General features: G+C 33.0%; 1 protein-coding gene across 1 annotated transcript in view; it reads right to left on the bottom strand.

Annotated features, from left to right (window-relative positions):
* LOC118195849 (uncharacterized) overlaps nucleotides 1-22783 on the bottom strand; it is a 137247-nt gene that overhangs the window by 71362 nt on the left and 43102 nt on the right. The window contains exons 6-7 of the mRNA XM_085823141.1: nucleotides 13591-13696; nucleotides 2283-2419 (exon numbers count right to left, since the gene is read on the bottom strand). Of these exons, the coding sequence (XP_085679267.1) occupies nucleotides 2283-2419; nucleotides 13591-13696 (243 nt within the window). The remainder of the gene's footprint in view (nucleotides 1-2282; nucleotides 2420-13590; nucleotides 13697-22783) is intronic.

Below are 22783 nucleotides of genomic sequence, written 5' to 3'. Positions count from 1 at the left end.
TATTTCTCGCATTGCGATAAACAACGGTACATAGAGCCATCGAATTTTGAGTGACATAATCCTCCTACGAATATGGAGGATTTCTGGGATTGCGATAAACAACGGTACATAGAGCCACACGATATGTGGAAGACCAAATTTGAAATTTGGAATTTCTGTTATCACCGATTTCCTATTTTGTAAAACTTTAACGAATTTTTGATTAACAAACTCAAGGATTTCAAAGCGAGCAATGGCAACACTCTACCGGGGGGGGAAGAACTTTTTTATCTCCAGCTCACGGAAATGTGTATCGGAAATTCCAAAGATAGGCTCATTTTAAAATTATTTTGCGACATTGCTATTGAACTGAATTTTATGGTTTAAGTGCAAAGAACGTGATATTTAATGAATAAAGGTAACACACAAAACGTTAAAAAAAAACACAACGTTGGACGTAATTTAAAATCTGAAAACTTTCAAATTTTTTTTTAAAATTATTTTTTTATGGCGGACTCTAGCCACTTCTTTCGTCACTACTAAAGCCAGTAGTGGTGGACATTTTATTATGTAGACATCTAATAGGCCGCCATCGTTACCTCCTATGAGGGGACAGACAATTTACATCCATGCTTTCTCAGGGATAATCGGACACATCCCTCGTACGTCCCACATTGATTTCTGCGGTTATTTGACCCATAACCTTCGGTAATGCAGTCGTCTCCATAAGACTGAGAATAAAAGTAGGCAAATGGACTATAGTTTAAGAATCTGATCAGAATCAATTTTTATTTTACTAAAAGCGGAGAGATGCAGGAATGGAATAATAAAAACGTTTTTCGTCTGATTTTTATAGTGCAGTCCACTAAAATATAACATTCTTTACCAAAAGAGAGTTTAAGAAATTTAAAACGAAAATTTAAGATATTGGTGGCATTATTTATCTGAAACTTTCTTTTTTATGTTCCTGAATTATCTTTTGTCAAGTAATTATGGTGGCATTATTTATGTAATTGGCCGTTCAAGTCTTTGCGTAAATGTATTATGCTTAGCTTATTGGAATGAACGGCAAATGCTGTTTTAGGCTGAGTTTTGAACACGAGTTTCCTGTATATAATGCCGCCATTATTACAACATGCAAAGTAGAAAGATCTGATGTGGCCATCACACGACTTCCTTGTACTTCCTATTAAATTAAACACATTTTTGCTGCACTTCATTTAAACGTATTTCCTCAAATTTCATTTACAGATATGTATTTCATTCAATCAATTCAGTTCTCACTTCACGGTAAGGCAAAAATACATAAACACTTGAAAAAAATTGTAAAATACATTCATTAAAAATTGTAAAATACAAAAAAACCTAAAACACCAAATACAATTAAAAATATTTAAACGAAATTTTTGTTTTCAATCAAATTTAGAATTCCTTTGTCAAAACAAGCAATTCGGCAAACGGGCAAAAAGACAAACTTTACAGTGCACAAACATTTAAAGTTAACTTCCGGTCTCACTGGGCAAAAAGATAATGAAGTTGATGTGAAAACTTATTTAATGCACTATGCTAGTAAGAGTTTCAAATGTAAACAAATAGCCGGCATGTTAGGCTTAGTGTCACTTTTAAATTGTTGACAGTTATACAATTGTTGCATGTATATTAATTAAAGGCGTAAAAACCGGAAAATAAGGATACCATAATTGAAGCAAAAAAATGCACAATTTACCGGCATAAAATAATAAAACCAGGTAACAGGATGGGCATATATATGTGTTTGATGCGCCCGATAGCAACAAAAATGAAAGATACATAGCTAGAGGTTACAAATGTCTACAAATTAAGAACGTTGTAAGGCTAACCATTTTTGAGTTATACGAGATACATATTTAGGTACACATGTCACAGGAAAATCCCTCCTGTGTCCATTTTAAATCTATTTTACAATCCGTTTTGAAAAGAGTCTTTTACTCTGTCCGTACTTACAGATGTAACGCAAAACAAAGTCATTCAAATGCATATTCGAGAACACTTAAAATTGATATTTTCGTTGAAATATGATATCCTAATTTTTTTCGATAACAATACTTCTTTTAATTCGTACAAGGAAGTAAAAACTCGCCATAAGCAGAAGTTACAGTTAGTAACTACAACTATCTTTAATTTATTTAAAGCTTTTTTTTGGACTAAAACAATGGCGTGAAATGTACTCTTCATTTTATATTTTTTTAGGTCTGAGAAAAGTTTACAGATTGCACCTAGGCATTCTAGTTTTAGAGATCATTTGTATTTTGGGCTTTACTTACCATTTGGAGAATTGTGAGGTATCTTTTCCACCATAAGTACATTCTGATTCTGGGTCCCAAGGCAGCGAGAAAATAGTAGAAATACATAATGGTGTGAACCATGGAATTGAGCATTGTTGGAAATCCCTGGATACCAGCTGTACAAAGACAAAACAGTTACTCAGTATGCATTTGGAGATATTTGATATGTGTTTACAGCCATTTTAATGGTGTGTAATATAGCACATAAGAAGACATTTTCATTGAAAATTATTAGAAATAAAATAATTACTTTCAGAATACAACTGAAACTCATCAGTCAGTATATACATTGAAGTGACAAAAGTCATTGATACCTCCTAATATTTTGTCGGTCCTCCTTTTGCCCGGCGAAGTGCAGCAACTCGACGTGGCATGGACTCAACAAGTCGTTGGAAGTCCCCTGCAGGAATATTGAGCCATGCTGCCTCTATTGACGCCCATAATTGTGAAAGTGTTAACGGTGCAGAGTTTTGGGCACGAACTGACCTCTCGATGATGTCCCATAAATGTTCGATGGGATTCATGTCGGGCGATCTAGGTGGCCAGATCATTCGCTGGAATTGTCCAGAATGTTCTTCTAACCAATCGCGAACAATTGTGGCTCGGTGACATGGCGCATTGTCATCCATAAAAAATCCCATAGTTGTTTGAGTACGTGAAGTCCATGAATGGCTGTAAGTGATCTCCAAGTAGCTGAAGGTATCCATTTCCAGTCAATGATCGGTTCAGTTGCGCCACAGGACCGAGTCCATGCCATGTAAAAATAGCCCAGACCATTATGGAACCACCACCAGCTTGATCAGTGCCTTGTTGACAACTTGGGTCCATGGTTTCGTGGGGCCTGCGCCACACCCGAACCCTACCATCACCTCTTACCAACTGAAACGTTACTCATCTGACCAAGCCACGGTTTTCCATTCGTTTAGGGACCAACCGATATGCTCACGAGCCCACGTGAGCCGTTGCAGGCGATGTCGTGCTGTCAGTAAAGCACTCGAGTCGGTCTTCTGCTGGCATAGCCCAAGGAAAACAAATTTCGCCGCACTGTCCTATCGCACACGTCCCTCGTACGTCCCACATTGATTTCTGTGGTTATTTGACGCAGTGTTGCTTGTCTGTGAACATTGACAACTCTACGCAGACGTCGCTGGTCTCGGTCGTTAAGTGCAGGTGGTCGGCCACTGCGCTGTCCATGGTGGGATGTTATGCCTGAAATTAGATACTCTCGGCGCATTCTTGACACTGTGGATCTCGGAATGTTGAATTCCCTAACGATATCCGAAATGGAATGACTCATGCGTCTAGCTCCAACTACCATTCCGCGTTCAAAGTCTGTTAATTCTCGTCGTGCGGCCATAATCACGTCAAAGCCTCTTCACATGAATAACTTGAACACAAATGAAAGCCTTGCCAAAGCACTTCGCATTTATACATTTTCTAAGCGATACTACTGCCATCTGTAGATTTGCATATTGCTATCCCATGAGTTTTGTCACTTCAGTGTATTCCATCAATATATTTTTTGGCATCAGTCAAACATCACTCATCAGTTTTTGACATCAGTCAGTATATATTCCATCAATATATTTTCTGCTTTTTTGACAAACGTATTTTTAGAATTAGTTAACAGCACTCTTATTTAAGATAATGAATTTTTAGCAAGTAATGCTGTTCTCTTTGATATATTTAGATCTATTGTTGTCACATAATCAATGCTTATAATTTTTGAACTGCAAAAATAACTACTAGAATTCGAATAATATTATTTCTGGGAAGATTATGGGACTGGATGAAAACGTCAATTGATGACCAATAAAAGCAAGTAATAACTATTAGCTTAGCAGCATAAAAAGGCTTTTTAAAATTCGCATGAGAGGAAAGTAAAGGTGTAATAAAGTTGTTACTTTTACTTAACTGAAATGTGCAGTTTATATTCTAAGAGATTAATTAAAATATAATTTCAATAAATACCAGAATTAAAACTATTACTCTCAGTTTACCAATCATCCTTTTTCAATCACTTTGTGTGATTAATTGTTCAAGAAATTTATCGTATGAATTAATCTGTTTATATATCGTCTGACAAGTGCAAATATTCGAATTAATCACAGGTGAATTTAAGCTTATATTTTTTAAAGAATTTATTTTATTTTTAAGGAAGGTTGCAGGAGGTAGAATCAGAGCGTGCTCCACTTGTTGAAGGCCAAGTTGAAAGTTTGATTCTCTTGACAGAAGTATTTTGTGTGGCGTTACGTTACTCTTGTTACAACGGCTTTATGTCAGAACCACCTTGTGCGTCACTCCATCCATGTAGCCGTTTGCTAGCTTACGTTTACTTAATTAAGCCAAGCTGAATACTTTTGATTTAAATCATCAATGCTGGCTATCTGCAAGCACTAGTAGTGCACTTCTGTGAATCTTATTTGAATTAAATAAAAGGGTTCTTTACACTGTATAAGGTATTTCTTCCGCCTTCCTAGCGTGCCTTCGTGGTGTAGTGGTTCTGCACGCTGGGCCGGTATTCCAGAGGTCCCTGGTTCGATTCCCGGCGAAGGCGTTTGCTAATTTTTCATCTCTCTTGCTTCCAAAAAATACTTAATGTCTCTACCGTGGCGACCGAACAAAAGGGTGTTGGATGATGATTCTCCACACCCAGGATTTGGCAACAGGGCCCCCTAAAAACCCCAGTCGCCCTTTAAAAGGGGGAGCATATAAGGTATTTCTCCCGCTTTCCTAGCGTGCCTTCGTGGTGTAGTGGTTCTGCTTGCTGGGCCGGTATTCCAGAGGTCCGTGGTTCGATTCCCAACGAAGGCGACAAAGGCGTTTGCTCATTTTTCATCTTGCCCTCTTCCAAAACATACCTAACATCTCTACAACTGTTTCTAACAAAACTGTTTCTTAAACTTCTACAGCTGTTTCTTAACAACAGTTTCTGTGATATTTTACAGAGACATAGTGATAATTCCTTTAATGTCTTAACTCTTTGAGGGACAGGGCAAGGCAATTAACCTTTTTAGAAAAACTCTTGTTTTATTTACTATATCAGGTGTTACAATGAAATTATTTGCGACAATTATACATATTTTGTCCAAGATGCGTGGGAAAAAATGGCCATTTCTGGTGGTTAGTGTCATTGACCACCGCCCACAGAACGCATCCCTACTAGTCAATCTATATGCTACTCATGGAAACAGTTTCACTTTTGCAAGTAGAATGCAACTCTGCAGGGTGCTGCATTCGCACACTGTTCTGACAGGCCTTTTCTTGGTGCTGCAGAGAGCACATCGTCGTGATGTTGTCTTCGGTGGCTGATGCATATTTTCTTGAAGAAGATTTGCTGCCTCAACTACCGGGGTTTGCTTCTTTATTGCCATCTAGTGAATTACAAAGGAACTTCAGAAACGGCCAGTCTTGGAAAGCACTCACACGAGTGAGTAAGACGTGCGGTTACTGTAGGTAACCACCGCCCTCCAAAGAGTTAAGCAGTCTCGTACAGTTCAGACTACCATGTTGTCTTCGATGGCTGATGCATATTTTCTTGAAGAAGAATTGCTGCATCAACTACCAGCTTTTGTTTCTTGATTGCCATCAAGTGAGTTACAAAGGAACTTTAGAAAAGGCCAGTCTTGGAAACCACTCACACGAGTGTGTAAGACGTGCGGTTACTGTAGGTAACCACCGCCCTTCAAAATGTTAAGAAGTCTCGTACAGTTCAGACTAAAGAACACGAGAATTTACAAGATGTTTTTAAAAACCGCTATCGGTGTCCATAAAATAATTACACTTTACCTTTTTGTAGTTCCAGGCTTTCTCTGCGAACATATTTCTTCGCTTTAAGTGTAGTTTTTCAACGAATGTTTTGGTTCTGTGTTTCTTTTTCATGGTTTATTTTGCTCAATTCCCCTTCGAGTGTATTCAGTACCCCTTTATTCTCCGAATAAATGCTTTTTGAATGTAATCTGTAAGCTCTGATGGAATATTCGTAACAACTTTAGGTGTTAATGTGTCTGTTTGTCGCCGGTAGTTTATTGGTTGCTTGCGTAACTGTACCAGCCAATGGGGTGAAGTTGCCACGGCATTCAAATAGTCTATATACACTGATACCATACATGCAGTTATCATTGTTTTAATTAAATTATCATGGTATTTAAGAACATTTAAATATTTTTAATTCCTACAATTGTTGCTTACAATTCATTTAATTATGTTTACATATGAATTACCTACAAACTTGCAAACGTTGAGAAATTAAAGGAGACGAAACCAACTAACGAGTTGTGCGTAGTACATCTCAACAGGTTGGTTTACCCAAACTTCTATGCTAAATATCCTTTCGCGTAAAGAGTTTAAAATGCTGCCCGATTTTATTCCGACATTGTATTTTAAACTGAAATTTCTGCTGAACGCAAATTGAGCGTGTCAGGGGGAACGTGAACATTGGTTTGCATTAGCGATCATCTGCTTTGAAATGGTTTTCAACTGAACGCAAATTGAGTGTGTCAGGGAAAACGTGAACATTTGTTTGCATTAGAAATCATCTATTTATAATCATCAATTTATAATATCTAGAACAGCGGTCATTTCGTATGACCGCCGGGCTTTCTACTTGTTAAATAAAACTCAACTCGTAGTAAGTAAACAGATAGCTAATAAATCAAAACTTCTTACAACATTACTAGAAATGGCAATGAATCTGCAAAATGTGCACAAACTCCTGCCACTGCATTCACAGTGATAACGGAAGGAAAATACTATTTGAATTTACTGAATAACATTACAAGTAAGGAACTGTAATCATGGCTATAGAACATCTGATATATAAACACTTTTAAACTCCGATCCTTTGAAAGACAAAAGGAATACACGACTTGCAGCCTGGAGTGACAGTCAGTCTCTGTAATTTGGTACAATTAATCTAATAATGTGCTATTGGTGCTACTTTGGTAGACGGTTGCACGGATTTTTGACGATTTGCGTTGGCGCAATTGTTGGCGCGGATTTTACAATCGCCAGCCATCTTGAAAAACGCTGTTTTTACTCATAGTAAAGTATTCGAAACTTGAAAAAAAAAAAAAAAAAAAAAAATATCGTTAAAAGTAATAGATTAATTTTTGGTTGAAAATGTCGTTTTTTAAGATGGCAGGCAAGTGTAAATAAATACATTTACTATGAGTATAAAATACTAAAGTAAGGTTATTATTATTTTCATATAGCAAAGAAGAGAATAAAAACACCGCTATAAAAACATTGTGTCAACGTTTAATTAGATTAAAATGTTACTTAAATTGAATATCGAATTAAAAACATTATACCAACATTTAAAAGAATTAAAATATTACTAAATTCAAATACTTTTAAAATACGTTATATAGAATATAATTAACATTAAAACGTATGTGCCAATAATTATCTCAGCAATTTTTAAAAACAGTGTATTAATATTTTTAACAAAAATTGAAGTATACAATTATAAAATAAAAGAAAAATATGTACTTAAATTTTTTTGACTCATTTAACCTGTCGTTTATTGATAAGTACCCCCAAAAAAATCAGAATCATAATTTAGATATCAATGAAAAAAATTTGAAAAATGTAACATCAAGGGCAGGAATAAAAAAAATTAAAAAAAAAATTATAAATAGATAAGCAATTTAGAGCCAAATTAATGGATCGAAAAGATTAAAAATAACAAAAACATTTTGAAAAAAAAAAAAACTCTCCAATAATAGGTATTGTTTTTAAGATTTCGAAGATCCTTTAACCGCCCCACCCTGAAGTACAAAAGACAATTTTTTGATTCCGATACCAATAATTCTTGGTACTTAACAATAACAACATTCATCTTTGAAAGAGACATGTTTGAAGGAATTCGAAGATATGAATTAAATTTTAAAATGGCGCGGTAATGCACAAATATTCTATAACCAATCAAAGAGCTGATTACATCACGCCTAGAATTAAAATTATTTAAATAACCATACATAATAAAATCATTTAAAAAAAATGCAAAATTAAATTGTATTTTAATATTTAACAGCCATAAATCATGTTTAAAACTTAATAAATAAGATTAAATTTATAGATATTAAAACTAATTAAAGTAAGGTGACGTCATTGATTACATCATCCACAGCATAAAATTTCATAAAATACCATAAACAATAAAATTTTTATTTCAAATAAAAATGCAAAATTAAATTGATTTTTAATATTTCGAAGCCATAAATAATATTTAAAACACGGAATTTATGCATAATAAAACGCATTATTTTTTAAATAAAACGACAACAAAGTATCGGTTACCATAAATAACTTACCGAGCAATGGGTTTACCATAAGTCGTATTACTCGCCAAAAGAAAAATCGCCAAAATCCGTGCAACCGTCTATCAAAGTAGCACCGCGCTATTGTATAATCAAGTATAAGTTTAACTGCTTGCTTCAAAGGTGTTTAAACAACTAAATTCTCCAAGCATGTCCTCATTGCCCATTTGCTTCTTGGTGTATAGGTATAAGTTATTTTCTCCTTACTTCCAGCATGCCTCAGCCGTCACCATCGAGATAGATAAGGCCTGCGCTCTGAAACGAAACTGGCTTGTGACGTCACGGTTAAGGGACCCTCAGCAAACTTTTTGTTGGCTTTTATAAGTTGTAATTTTTTATTCATTATGTTTTAAGAATTGAATTTATGTTTACTTTTGACACCTGAAGCATCATCCCTTGTAATAATTACTAACACTAGTAATATAAAAATTGTCAGCAAAATTTATGATTATTTAATAACTGTCCTAAGGGGTTAAAAGCATAACACTTATTTTATTACATAATATGTAGAATATCAAATGCAGAGTAAATTTGATTCTTGACAGAGTACTGTGTTCTTAAATTTAAATATCAATGTTTTTTGCAAATCATTAAATATCATTTTATCATGATGAAACTTAAATGCATATGTTTAGCTAACATAGCTTCTGTTCACTTTTATATATGTTATTATCATGCAATCTGTTTGTTTAAAATTTGTTATGCAATACAAACCTTTCTGAGAATGATAGAAAAGTTTCTAAAGTAATGTATGTAAGATTCATATTAAGGTAATTAAATTGCGAAACTGCAAAATTAAATTTTAAAAATGGACAGTTATTGACGAAGCAGTAGTAATTGAATTCATATGTAGATATGTTTTCATTGTATTTCAATTCAATGCAATTTAAAAATTTTTTTTAATTATCTTTTAAATTACAATCTTTAATTTGAGTACGTGGCACCACCAAAAGCTATGTAAGTTAAAAAAATTGCTTACATTATACAGAAAAGTTTTGAACATGATGTTAGGATTTATATTTTCTTTTCAGGTGGATATTAATAGAAAAAATATTTTCAGAACAGAGGTAACGCTTATAGTTAAATAGGTATGATGTAAATATTTGCAAGAAATTTCAGTTTCTAAAAGTTTTTTAAGTATTTCGTATATTTTTAAAATATTTTCAAAAAAATTGTGTATAACTTTATTTCAAAAACTTTTTTTCCTGTCTTATTTGGAGTTTTAATATTGATAGTCTTCAGAGCTATGTAATAAACATTATCTCAATTTAACTACAGATTCTGTCGAATAATTATGTAGCATTAAGAGGAAAACATTAACTGTAATACAAATTAACATACAATATGTAAGTAAGAAATATTTTTTAAACTAGACTATTTAGTAATTTATTAAATTCAGAAAAATTTTCTGACTGATATAAGGCATTTAAATGTTAGTCTAAATATTAAGTAGTCTCTTGCATTCGTTTGATGTTTTATAATCCTGCTACATTAATATGATAGATATAAAAAATATGCAGTAATTATAGAATGAGAGATAACATGTGTTCCCACTGGCAAACATTTTGTTAAAGTAGTGGGTAAAACAAAAAAATTTGATGCGGTGATGAGAATCAACGAGAGACACAAAGACAGTGCAGAAAATTCAAAGTAAAAATTTTAGCTACTTGAATTTTAAAACCAATTTTTCTTCAAAGAAATGATTTGCTTTTAAAAGCACCACACCATTCTCAAATAATTTTGTTTTGAAAATAAATACTAACAAAAGAAAATGAAAATATTTCATATTCGTATAAGCTTTGTAAAACATTATATTGCCGCTTGTAATTTTGTTTTAGACTGATTTTATAGTATGAGATACCAATTTCATAGAATAGGTTTAGAAAAACGGGTGTTTAGCAAGGAAGGTAAACTGCGCAAAGACCGGTCCCCTAGCAGTGACGTAGTAACTCAGCGCGCAGGCCTTATCTATCTCGATGGTGACGCCTCAGCACACTCGGCGCGTATTCGAGAGGTCCAGGTTCGAGTCTCGGCGAAGGCATTGCAGATTGTTCACATCTCCTGCTTTCCCCCAAAATAACCTAATGTCTTTACAAGCGAGTTAAGGCCCGTTTCCACTACTGCGTATGCGTTGCGGTGCGTATGCGTTTCTCCAATCAGCGAGCGAATTCACTTTGATTGACATATGCAATCCGGTCGGTGTGCGGTGACGGATGACATACGGATGGAGTTCAACAATGTTCAACTTCTATCCGTATGTCTGCGGTTGCGTTGGGGTCACGTGGTGAAAAAGGAGCAATCAGGTGCAGTGACTAAAAAGTAATGGCGGCAGAAGTAGCGATGAACGCTCGCTAATAGGGAAAGAATGTTTTGCTAAAAAATACTTATTTCTGAATTAACATTATAGCGAGAAATCTGCGTGCTGAAAATGACAGCAATCAGCTGAATTTAGTTTAAAATGATAAGAAAAACAAGATAACTGCAACTACAGTACTTGTTCATTCAAGAAAATCAGCGGCAAAAATTATCATTCCAAGTCCATGAAATAGCAAAATTTGTTCTGATAATCATTTTTTAGTTCTGCATACTCATTTAGCTTTAATGAAAATGAATGTCTGACTATATCAAACTGCTATAGCAAATTAGATATGATTAAAAGATTTGCTATTTTTTTCTTTTGAAACAGGTAAAAACTAAAAACGTTAATTATAAATTAAATTTGATAGCCTTTTAAATACTCCAGTTCATTGAAGAGTATGTTAAATTTGTATTTCCCTTTATAAATATATCTTTTTGGATAACATATATTTGTAAGCACATGAAATATATTTTTAGCAGCCCGTTTAACTTCAATCGGAACGCCATTTTAAAAGATAATGATTTTTCCAAAAAATGTACTAGAAGCTGAAGAACAAACTCTGGTGAATTTTTCAGACAATAGCAAAGTGAAATAGGACCAAAAAACTTAAGTTTTAAGAATTGATTTACTTGATGATGTATATAACCCAAAATATGCATGCGACTTACGTGTAATCCTAGCTTAGTGGTAAAGCTGATGGTAACGATGTCCACTTTTTGGAGTCGTGAGTTCGAATCCCATACGCTTTTTGCACCATGTCTGCAACTTTCTTACCTTTTTATTCCAATTTGATCTATATTCGTGTTTTATAATTTATTTCTATTATTATAAGCATTAAATATATTGTTTTATTTATGCTCTTATTTATTTAAATTTTTCCCGCAAAAAAGTTTGAAAATTATATAATACTAATTTAAAGCATATCCTGTACATATATATTTGAATTTAACAAACATTCTCTATTCGTAAAAAGCAAATTTAAAGTTGAAATTTAATGCAAACAAAGAAATGATTAATTATTGCTGTGCAAGTATCAAAATCCATGAATAAATATATAATTCCAAAAATTTATTAATCCTTAAAAAATTTATAAAAATGCATAAGTGAATAATGGGATAGATTATTAATCCTAAAAAAATTATAAAAATGCATAAGTGAATAATAGGATAGATTTAATCCTAAAAAACTTATAAAAATGCATAACTGAATAATAGGATAAATAAATTTTTGGAATTATATATTTATTCATGGATTTTGATACTTGCACTTGATTTACATATGCTCTCAGAATTTAAATGATATTGTATATTAGTTCGCAGCAATAATTAATCCTTTATTTGTTTGCATTAAGTTTCATTTAAATTTAATTAACTTTTAATTTTTACGAATAGAAAATGTTTGTTAAATTCAAATTTCATTCCTTGCAGCAATGGCGCAAGAGAATTATTTAAATTTAATTTATTTTGAAACCCTGCAGATATATATATATATATTTTCGTTTCACTTTTATGTGAATGTATATACATGTGCTCAGACTTTGGGATGTTTACGACTCTAAACTTTCATTCCAATTAACATGAGACAGTATTAATGCCCTAAACATTTTTTTAACAAAAAATTACTATAATAATTGCTTTTAAATTCAGTCCTCTCCTGCAGAAGCGCAGGAATTAATTAATTAAATATTTCCATTTTCTTTACCTAATGTGTATATATATAAAGAGAAAAATCTTATTTTTATAACTTCTTGTATAAAAAGAGATATGAATTAAAAATGTTTAAATTAAAAATAATATTTTATGGATTATGTATAAAATATAACTGCCCATAGTGCATTTTAAAACAAACGAGATTTCTAATAAATTATCCAGCTATGACCCTGAAGTCAGCGGTATACAAGCATAGCAAATTTTATATTGTGAATATATATATTTATATAAATATTTATATAAATATTTATATAAATATTGTGAACCTTTCCTTACAGTTGCTCTGTACTTTTAAAGTACCAACTATTTTTTAATCCCTTTAACTTTTTTATTTTATGTTATTTATTTGTTTACTTTTTCACTAACAGTACATTTTAGTTTTAATAATATATATATTATTTCATAATATTTAAGGCTTCTAGAAACACAAAATTTTTTTTTTTAAATTTAGTTCAGCTTCTATGGAATTCGTGATGTTCATAATATGCATTATAACCTTACTTATCTAAAATTCCATATCAAATCCAAAACAAACAATACTCGCTTAAGCGGGAAAAATTCAGATGTTCAGCGTCGTAACTTGCGAACTGCTTGCGCCAAAATATTACAGTGACACCTAGCGGCGGAAAATGAAAATATTTTACGCATACGCAGCAGTGGAAACGCTTGTACGGATGCCGTAGGCGTGTCTTCAATTGACGCAACGCGTTCGTACGCAGTAGTGGAAACGAGCCTTTACTACTCCTAGGGCCAGTGACGTCTCCATAGACCTTCTCAGTGTCTACCGCTGGTCGATTATGCAAACATTGGGAAATTATGGCTTAACTTTATCAACTTTGGTGTTTAAAAGATAAAGATATAAAAGTTAGTATAATTAGTTGTAGGTGAATATTTACTTCTTTCCGTTCGGAACAGCATCCATCCGCAAAGAGGAAGACTGCCGTGGTGAATGACGTGAAGGTTCGTGATCATGTGGTCCTTCTTCCTGAGCACAAAAAATATCTGAAAACAAATGAATATTTTCATGAAAAAGATGTAAATTCTTAAAATCATGGGTATAAAATGCTCTTATTTTAAAGAAATTGCAAATATTTTAATCCTGTTTATTGTATTTTTGATGTTCTGTGTTGTAATATTTTGCATTGTTTTGAATTATTGGTACTTTTCCGTTCTGCCGGCGCAAGCGATAAACTCGCCAATAATGGTACAACTGATGCCAAACAGAATATCCTCGATGGTAACCTTTAACGCTTCATTTTCAAAACAAGTCGCAGCCATTTCGTCTTATCAGATTGATTGTTTCTTTCAATATTGACACACAATTACGTAAAATTTTTACCAGATAGTTCAATTTTATGTCCTAAGGCCATTCGTGGGTAATTAAGTCAATTAGGATGCAATTACACCGCTCACCCGAAGACGAAAATATTAAAAAGGCAAAGTCAAGCGTTAAATACATTCAATTCTAATTGAGAATGCACTAGTGAAGTAAAGCACTGCGGTTTTACATAATTTCTGAGTAAGCTATTCGTACGAATTGAAGTAATTCTTGCATTTAAACTTGTATTCCAAATTAAGATTTAACTTGAAATTAATGTAGATAATTACTGAGAGAATTAGATTTTTGTAGCGTAGTTTGCGTGAGATGAGATCACTTGTGGTCACGTGATATGAACCGGCGAATCAGGATGTTGAACCATGAAAGCATAGTAAATTCTTCAATTATTGTATTTTTACAAATTTATTGTCTTTATTTATTGGCATTTTAGAAAATTTTGAAGGATATTACAATGTTTGTGCCTCCAAAATAAAAAATTCTTAGAACTAACATTTGCTAAAATTTTTTATGTGTATACTGTATGTTGTCGCCAATAAAGTCTGCTTGACGAGATTTGCGCAAACGAAACGGAAAAGTATCGAATTATTTTTTCATCGATTTTATATTATTTTATAGTTTATTTCGTGTTTTATTTAATTCGTGGTCACAAGTATTTAAGTGTCTATATGTTGCATAAAATTACATATCTTTAATTCTGAATGCAACTGTTTTGGAATTATAAAAATAGATCAATTAGAACTCGAGATATAGACAAATTTGTTCCTGAGGGGCGGAGACAATTATAGCCTCCAAGTTGGCATTTAGCGATTTCTCGCCAACTCGACTACTTTCTGGAAGAAACGCGAAAAACCATTTTCCAAGCTTTACTGCTGATTCTTTTTCTAGAGCCCCTGCTCCAGACTATAAATGCGGGTCGGAGAGCTGACGAGTTCAGTGAATTATGCGTCCAGCCCTTACGTATGCTTCATCGGCTTGGACTACTCTTACCGAAAATGGCCTTCTCAAACTCCAACAAGGGCAAAGCAAATATTTGCGCATCACTACTAATGCAGACTTCTATGTGTATTTAAACTATTGATAAGTCTCTCAACAAAATCAATAGAAATTTCTACGGTTTGTTTTATTTAATTATGGTAAAGCACACTAGGGCTATCTGCCTAAGGGGAAGGATGCCTTCGTGGATGACTTTCTAAGGCAAACTGGCTCGTATACGCGTTACACATGGATAAAACCATGAAAACGCCCATGCAGCCAGCCCGTTCGCGGAATTCGCACCTCGGACCGAACTACCAGTGTTCAGCGATGTTACCGCTCGGACGCTGGTGGGGTTTAGAAATTTTTACGAAAAAAAGTTAGCATTTGTTACCATCTCACGAATTTTAACTTGTTTCAATACGAAAATCTATAGGAGGATAAAGAATTACGCCCTTATGCTGCACATTCCCTAAGAGATTTAAATTTTTCAACATAAACTATACACATATGTATTTGTATATATTGCTCATAGTTATTTTTCTGTTTGTATTTGCATTTTCTGTTTGTATTTAGTGTATCCATTTTTATCTCTACTATGACTTTAATCTCATATTCCAATAGATTAGGACTCTAGTTTGATATCTCAAACTTAGGAGGAAATATTCTCCACTCTTCCACATTTTTTAAATTTTCTCTTCTGGGAATCTCACTTGGTGTATTTTTACGTGAAGTGCCCTCTTAGGCTAACATTTTTATTGAGCCGGACACATTGCGAAATTCCCAATATCGCAGGATAATTTACCGATACAGATACCGGTAGTTTAGTTGTGAAACTTAGTAATTAGCTGAACAACGAATTAGACCTGGTAGGAAGTAGGAGCATTTAACCTGGTTCTGGTAAAATGCTCCTACTTCCTACCAGATTAACGAGTGTTTAACCTGGTTTAGTTTAGTTTAGTGACGGAGGACGTGAGCACCACCACTTTACGATTATGGTTAATTGGTTTAGCGCCATGTCCACCCTTATCTAAAGCTGACTCATGTTAGGGCTACACGAGATCCACTCATAGGCACATTGATTAAAGTTGCAAAACATAGATATTAAAAATGGTTACATCTGTGTGAATACAGTACTTATGAGTTATGAACAAAACTTTAGCAAGTGACACATAAGATTACAATTCAGTACCATAGCAAGTAATTTTAGCAAGTTACATATAAAGCTTACAGTTAAATACATAAAGAAGATATATCAAACATAATGATTATATTATACTGTTGTGATTGATAAGTGACGACATTGTCAACATGAATTTACTAATGCGAAATTCAACATTTAAACTCAGTATACAAAAACCGAAGAACATACAAATGCTTATATTTCATACATTGCCAACTTAAATTTATAGTGGAGAAGTATAAAAATGCTTAGATCTCACATAAGTCTCTAATTATTCTGAATGTCATTGTTAACTTTTACATTACAGCTTACTACTAAAGACACAGTTATTATATTAAAATTGGATATTAATACAGCTAAATGAATAATTGCACTTAGACTATAAATACACTATAAAAACATTAATTCTATACAATTTCTAAAATGCAATGATTCAAAACAATGATTATATGCGAATATTAAAAGAATGATTCACTATAAATATACAATGATTCAATACTATTACTTAAATTAATGATAATACTATTCATATTATTAATCATATATGCCATGTTGACATCAAAATAATAATTTTTTTCATATAGGTGCTTATTACTGAAATGATGTTACATATTACTAGCAAGCAATTCAGTAATAAGATATGTACAGTACAATTTTACTTGCACATTGGAAATACTATACAAATAAAAAATTCAATACAATGATACAGTACGATTGACCATAATTAAATACTATTATTCTATACGATTATTCAAATGCAATGATTCAATACAACAATTCTATGCACTTATTAGAACAAAAATCTATATAATTATTCAAAATTTCAATATTATTGCTCAAATTAATAAAAATACCATTTATATTATAAACCTCACAGCCAAGTGACACAAACATTTAAATTACACCATTAATTAATCATTACAGCAATGATACTACATGTTACTTGAAAGCAGTTAATTATAAATTATGTACTGTACAGTTTTACCTTGCACGCTGAATATTATAAATAATGCAATGATGCAATACAGTGATATTATACTGCTTCTTTAGACCATGTACCAAAGCAATAATTATATGCAATTACTGAAGTATAAAGATTACGATACAAGTATTCAGTGATTCAATAGAAGATTCTTTATGATTACTAAAATATAATAATTTAGTACAGTGATTCTATGCATTTACTAAGTACAATGATTAATCATACCAAACCAGTTAACACAATGATACTATAAAACAATACAATTACTCTTATTCAATATGATTACTCTTTTTTTAGTAACAGAACTATTCCGCTATCAATTATACTAGTTAGGTAAACATTAAAAGTAATAACTTTATCATCTATACGATCATCAATACGATTACTCTATTACAATGTTTCAAGACTATTTTCCTAATAACAAATTATTTATTTTATCCCGTTTATCTGAAACTCAAAGGAGAATCAGAGATCTCGTAGTTTGCAATTTTTCAATAACGATAATTTGAAAAAATATTGTTATTGAATCAAAATTTAATGTCCGATTGGTTATGCAGAGTTATCTGTTATTATCTATTATTATTAGTTTAAATCCATGGAAGATATAATTATCTGTCTACTGTAATAACAACATATTATAAATTTATGGATTTACCATTATGGAAAAATATATCATAGTGTTACGGATTTGGTATTTAAATAGCTAATGTTGGTAGAATTATAAATTAATTTGTTTTATTCCCCGTGCAGTGCAGCGCGTGACGAATATTAATGGAAAGCTAAGCCGGAAAATTGAAAATACAGGAGCACGTGCATTTAACATTTAATAAATAAATATCGCTTTTTGATTTCTAGAAAGTACTAGAAAACACTCGCGCGCGATGTAAAAATCTTATAAAAAGGAGGAAAACTTCTCAACTCTATTATGATTAGTTAGTTTGTTGTTTTAAGAGTTTGTTTAGAAAACTGCTGTTGTTGACTGTAGCGAATTCGCGGATTAGCTTTCTTTAGCTGTTTTGAATTAAGTTCTGTTGAACATTTGAGTAGTTAAAAGATAACTACTTTGAGTTATTGTAATACTGTACGAATATCTGAGAAAATTAAGGCATTTTTGTTGTGATAATAATAAATTTTGTTCATTTTTCATCTGACTCGTGCATTCCTTTCGTAACGAACCCGTACGCACGCAACAATTTTTGGCATGCCGTCAGCAGTTCGTGGCAGAGGTCCCAAGATGTCAAAGGCGATATGTTCAAAAGGCGCGCCTACGTTGCAGCTTGCCTCTCTTCGGTCCTTTCCGACCTGCACAGGCATCGCAAGATCGGCACCACTTTTGCACGTCATCCTTTGTATTATTCCAGTAAAAGCGCTCACGAACTCTCTGCAAGGTCTTCATTCCAAAGTGGCCTCCTTTACGGCTGTTATGTAGTTCTTTAAGGACATCGTTAATTCGGGATCTTGGAAGTATCAGTTGCCATCTGAAAGTCTTTCCACCATCTGATTCAGAGTCGTAGCTAGGGTTTTAAGTGCCCAGGGACAACTGAAGATTTCGCGCCCCCTACTGCTTTCCAAGGATGGGAAACATTTAATTCTAAAATATCGTAACATCAGTTTGGCGCCCCTTGGATTCTGCGCTCGGGGACAGATGTCCCCTGTTGCTCCCCTCTAGCTACGCCCCTGATCCGATTCGAATTTCCGGTATAAGACTCCATTTGGTTAATATAAATCGGTATAGTATCCGTTAAATCCGTATATTATTTGGTATAAGACGCAATAGCCGTGTGATGGTGACATGTCTTTTGAAGTCCAAAGAAGGTATAATGTAGCACTAATATTCAACAGCATTCAAAATACAGAAAAGCTATTAACGTATGCTCCTAGATGGCGCCACTACTTTGCTGGCGTAAGCATTTATTACTAAGACACAATAACACGCCGAATAAATACTGATTCAGAAGTCAAACAACAAAAATCAGCGTTAATTCACAAAATTTTCACAGGACTAGTTTCGATGGTTTTACCGAACCATCATCTTCAGCTGCAAAACCGCAAATGAACAAGATAGGAAATAATGTTTAGATAAGATAAGAAAGCCTGGACAAGAATAAGCAAGTGGCGCCATCTGTTGGCGAAACCAGAACTAAAACATAATTTCTCTAAAAGCCGAAGGCAAATTTGGATTGGAATTAGGATCGTTAACTAGAACAGAAAGATTTTTATGAATGTGAAATGCCTCTAGAAAATCCAGTTCTCCAATGGAAGATGTTTTTTGAATAATTTTGGCAGCAGAAAAATTGAAAGTGTGATTTTCGGACCAACAATGTTGAGCAACAGAAGACTTCTGTGTTTCCTTTTTTCTAACATATGCCTCATGTTCTTTGACGCGAAATTTTAAGGCTCTCTTAGTTTGGCCAATGTAAATTAAACCGCACTGGCAAGGAATCCTATAAATACCCCAGGAATTCATATCCGGAATGGGGTCCTTGAGTATAGAAGTTGGAATTTTATTGATGGGAGAGTAAACAACCCGAAAGTTAAATTTCTGCAAAATATGTGCAACTTTATAGCTAATTGATGGAAAGAAGGGAATGACAACAGAATTTTTATAATCTCCTAAAATAAGAGTGTGGCTTTTAGTGTGTTCAGATGAGAATTTTTTAACTGCTTGATTAATAATGTTGGGTGAAAAGCCCCTGTCAATAGCTATTGCTTTTAAATAATTTAGTTCTTCATCAAGCAAATTCTGTTGTCATTCCCTTCTTTCCATCAATTAGCTATAAAGTTGCACATATTTTGCAGAAATTTAACTTTCGGGTTGTTTATTCTCCCATCAATAAAATTCCAACTTCTATACTCAAGGACCCCATTCCGGATATGAATTCCTGTTGTATTTATAGGATTCCTTGCCAGTGTGGTTTAATTGACATTGGCCAAACTAAGAGAGCCTTAAAATTTCGCGTCAAAGAACATGAGGCATATGTTAGAAAAAAGGAAACACAGAAGTCTTCTGTTGCTCAACATTGTTGGTCCGAAAATCACACTTTCAATTTTTCTGCTGCCAAAATTATTCAAAAAACATCTTCCATTGGAGAACTGGATTTTCTAGAGGCATTTCACATTCATAAAAATCTTTCTGTTCTAGTTAACGATCCTAATTCCAATCCAAATTTGCCTTCGGCTTTTAGAGAAATTATGTTTTAGTTCTGGTTTCGCCAACAGATGGCGCCACTTGCTTATTCTTGTCCAGGCTTTCTTATCTTATCTAAACATTATTTCCTATCTTGTTCATTTGCGGTTTTGCAGCTGAAGATGATGGTTCGGTAAAACCATCGAAACTAGTCCTGTGAAAATTTTGTGAATTAACGCTGATTTTTGTTGTTTGACTTCTGAATCAGCATTTATTACTAGTTTCAAACGCAGAAATAATATTTTTCCGGTAAAAAAGTGTTATGATCATCAGAATAATGATTTTTTTTAAATTCATTTCGATAACGGTAAGAAATTATTTGGATCAAAAATTCGAAACATCCAACGAAAAAGTAAGAATCATTCAAGAAAATAAATAAAATTAATTTGAAATGGTTCATCCTCTCGCGATGCATTTTTCAGTCAAAATTTCTTACGGTATTACGACATTTCACTGAACAATGGCAACAAACTGCTATGATAAAATATTCTTCAGTTGATTGAAATGATTTATGTACTTAAAAATTTTAAACAGCAGGAACCTCATGGTGACAAAGTTAAAGACGTAATTGAATCGAATCGTCATATTACTGTGCGAGCGATTGCAAAAAAGGTTAACTGTTTCACACATAACAATTGAAAATCTCATAAGATGTTTTGGCCTCATTAGGAATCTCGATATTTGGGTTCCCATGGATTGAAAGAAATTCACTTAACTCAACGAATCAATATTTGCGATACACATTTCAAACGTATAACAATCTACCCGTTTTTGAAATGAATTATTACTGGCGATGAGAAATGCATCGTCTGCAATAACATTAATTGAAAAAAATTGAATCAGCATAAATCCTAACGAAAGCTAAATTACATCAGAAAAGGTTCATGCTGTCAATTTAGTAGTATTACAAAGATGCTGTGTATTTTGAACTGTTTCCTAGAAACCAAAAGATCAACTCAGATGTTCGTTGGCAACACTTATGAAACTGGAAGAAGCAATAGAAGAGAAAAAAACCAAAATCGCCAAATCGCAAAAGAATCGTGTTCCAGCACGACAATGCGAGGACTTATTGGCTGTGACTCTAAAGTAATCTTTATTTTTACAACTTCGTTTCATCAAATAACGTCAATCCACGTTTTAAATCAAAAATAATCTTTATTTCGTTTTTAGCAAATGTAAACAACTCTTTAGAACAATATTATTAGTAATCTTTTTTGCTGCCATTCCAAGAACAACAACAATTGAATATTTTTTGTTGCCATTCTCAAAACAACAAACAACAAATAAAACAATATTAATCAGTATTTAAAGTTTCTTTTTAAGTTCAAGCCACAACAGACTCACATATCTTTAGCAACACGTGCGAAATTACTATAACTTGGTTGGCAATTGATGTTGCATTTACCATATACTAGTTCCGACATTGTATCATCAAACCATCATTCATTTGGAAATTTGCAAAATTTTTTAAATGATTAAATCTTCACTAATAACGATGACCTCAAATCGCTATTGGTCGAATTAGACCAGAAGTTCAACAAGCCCGGAAATATAAAGATGGCAAAAGATCATCGAACAGAATGGAAGGTATTCAACTGACTTCAAGTTCATTTTTGTATAAAAAAAATTAGTTTTATTTTACACTTAAAAATAGAAATTACTCTCTTGGTAACCTGATACTTCCAATTACAAAAATGGTTTAAACGACGCAAATATTCATTTTTGGAATTTTTAAATATAAAACTGACTTCGTGAAAATCACGAAATCTAACTTTCCGTTTCCGGTACTTTTCCGTTTCGCCGGCGCAAATCTCGCCAAGCAGACTTTATTGGCGACAACATACATTATACACACAAAAAATATTAAAAAAATCTTAGTCCTAAGAATTATTTTTTTGAAGGCATAAACATTTTAATATCGCTTAAAATTTTATAAAAAGCCAATAAATAAAGACAATAAATTTATAAAAAGACATTAATTTAAGAATTTACTATGCTTTCATGGTTCAACATCCTGTTTCGCCGGTTCATATCACGTGACCCCAAGCGATCTCATCTCACATAAACTACTCTACAAAAATATAATGCTCTCAGTAATTATCTACATTAATTTCAAGTTAAATCTTAATTTGGAACACAAGTTTAAATGCAAGAAATACTTCAATTCGTACGAATAGCTTACTCATAAATTATGTAAAACTGCAGTACTTTACTTCGCTAATGCATTCTCATTAGAATTGATGAATTTAACCCTTGACTTTACCTTTTCTATATTTTCGGCTTCGGGTAAGCGCTGTGATTGCATCCTAATTGATTTAATTGCCGAAAATGGCCTTAGACATAAAACTGAACTATCTGAATGAGGCGTAAAAGGTTACCAGCGAGAATATTCCGTTTGGCATCGGTTGTACCATTATTGGCGACTT

Source organism: Stegodyphus dumicola, chromosome 9 (assembly GCF_044657685.1).
Source record: "Stegodyphus dumicola isolate Sdum_Otavi_A_Nest chromosome 9, ASM4465768v1".
Lineage (NCBI taxonomy): Eukaryota > Metazoa > Arthropoda > Arachnida > Araneae > Eresidae > Stegodyphus > Stegodyphus dumicola.
Note: the sequence above shows the minus strand (reverse complement) of the source record. Positions and strands in the feature narration are given on the sequence as shown.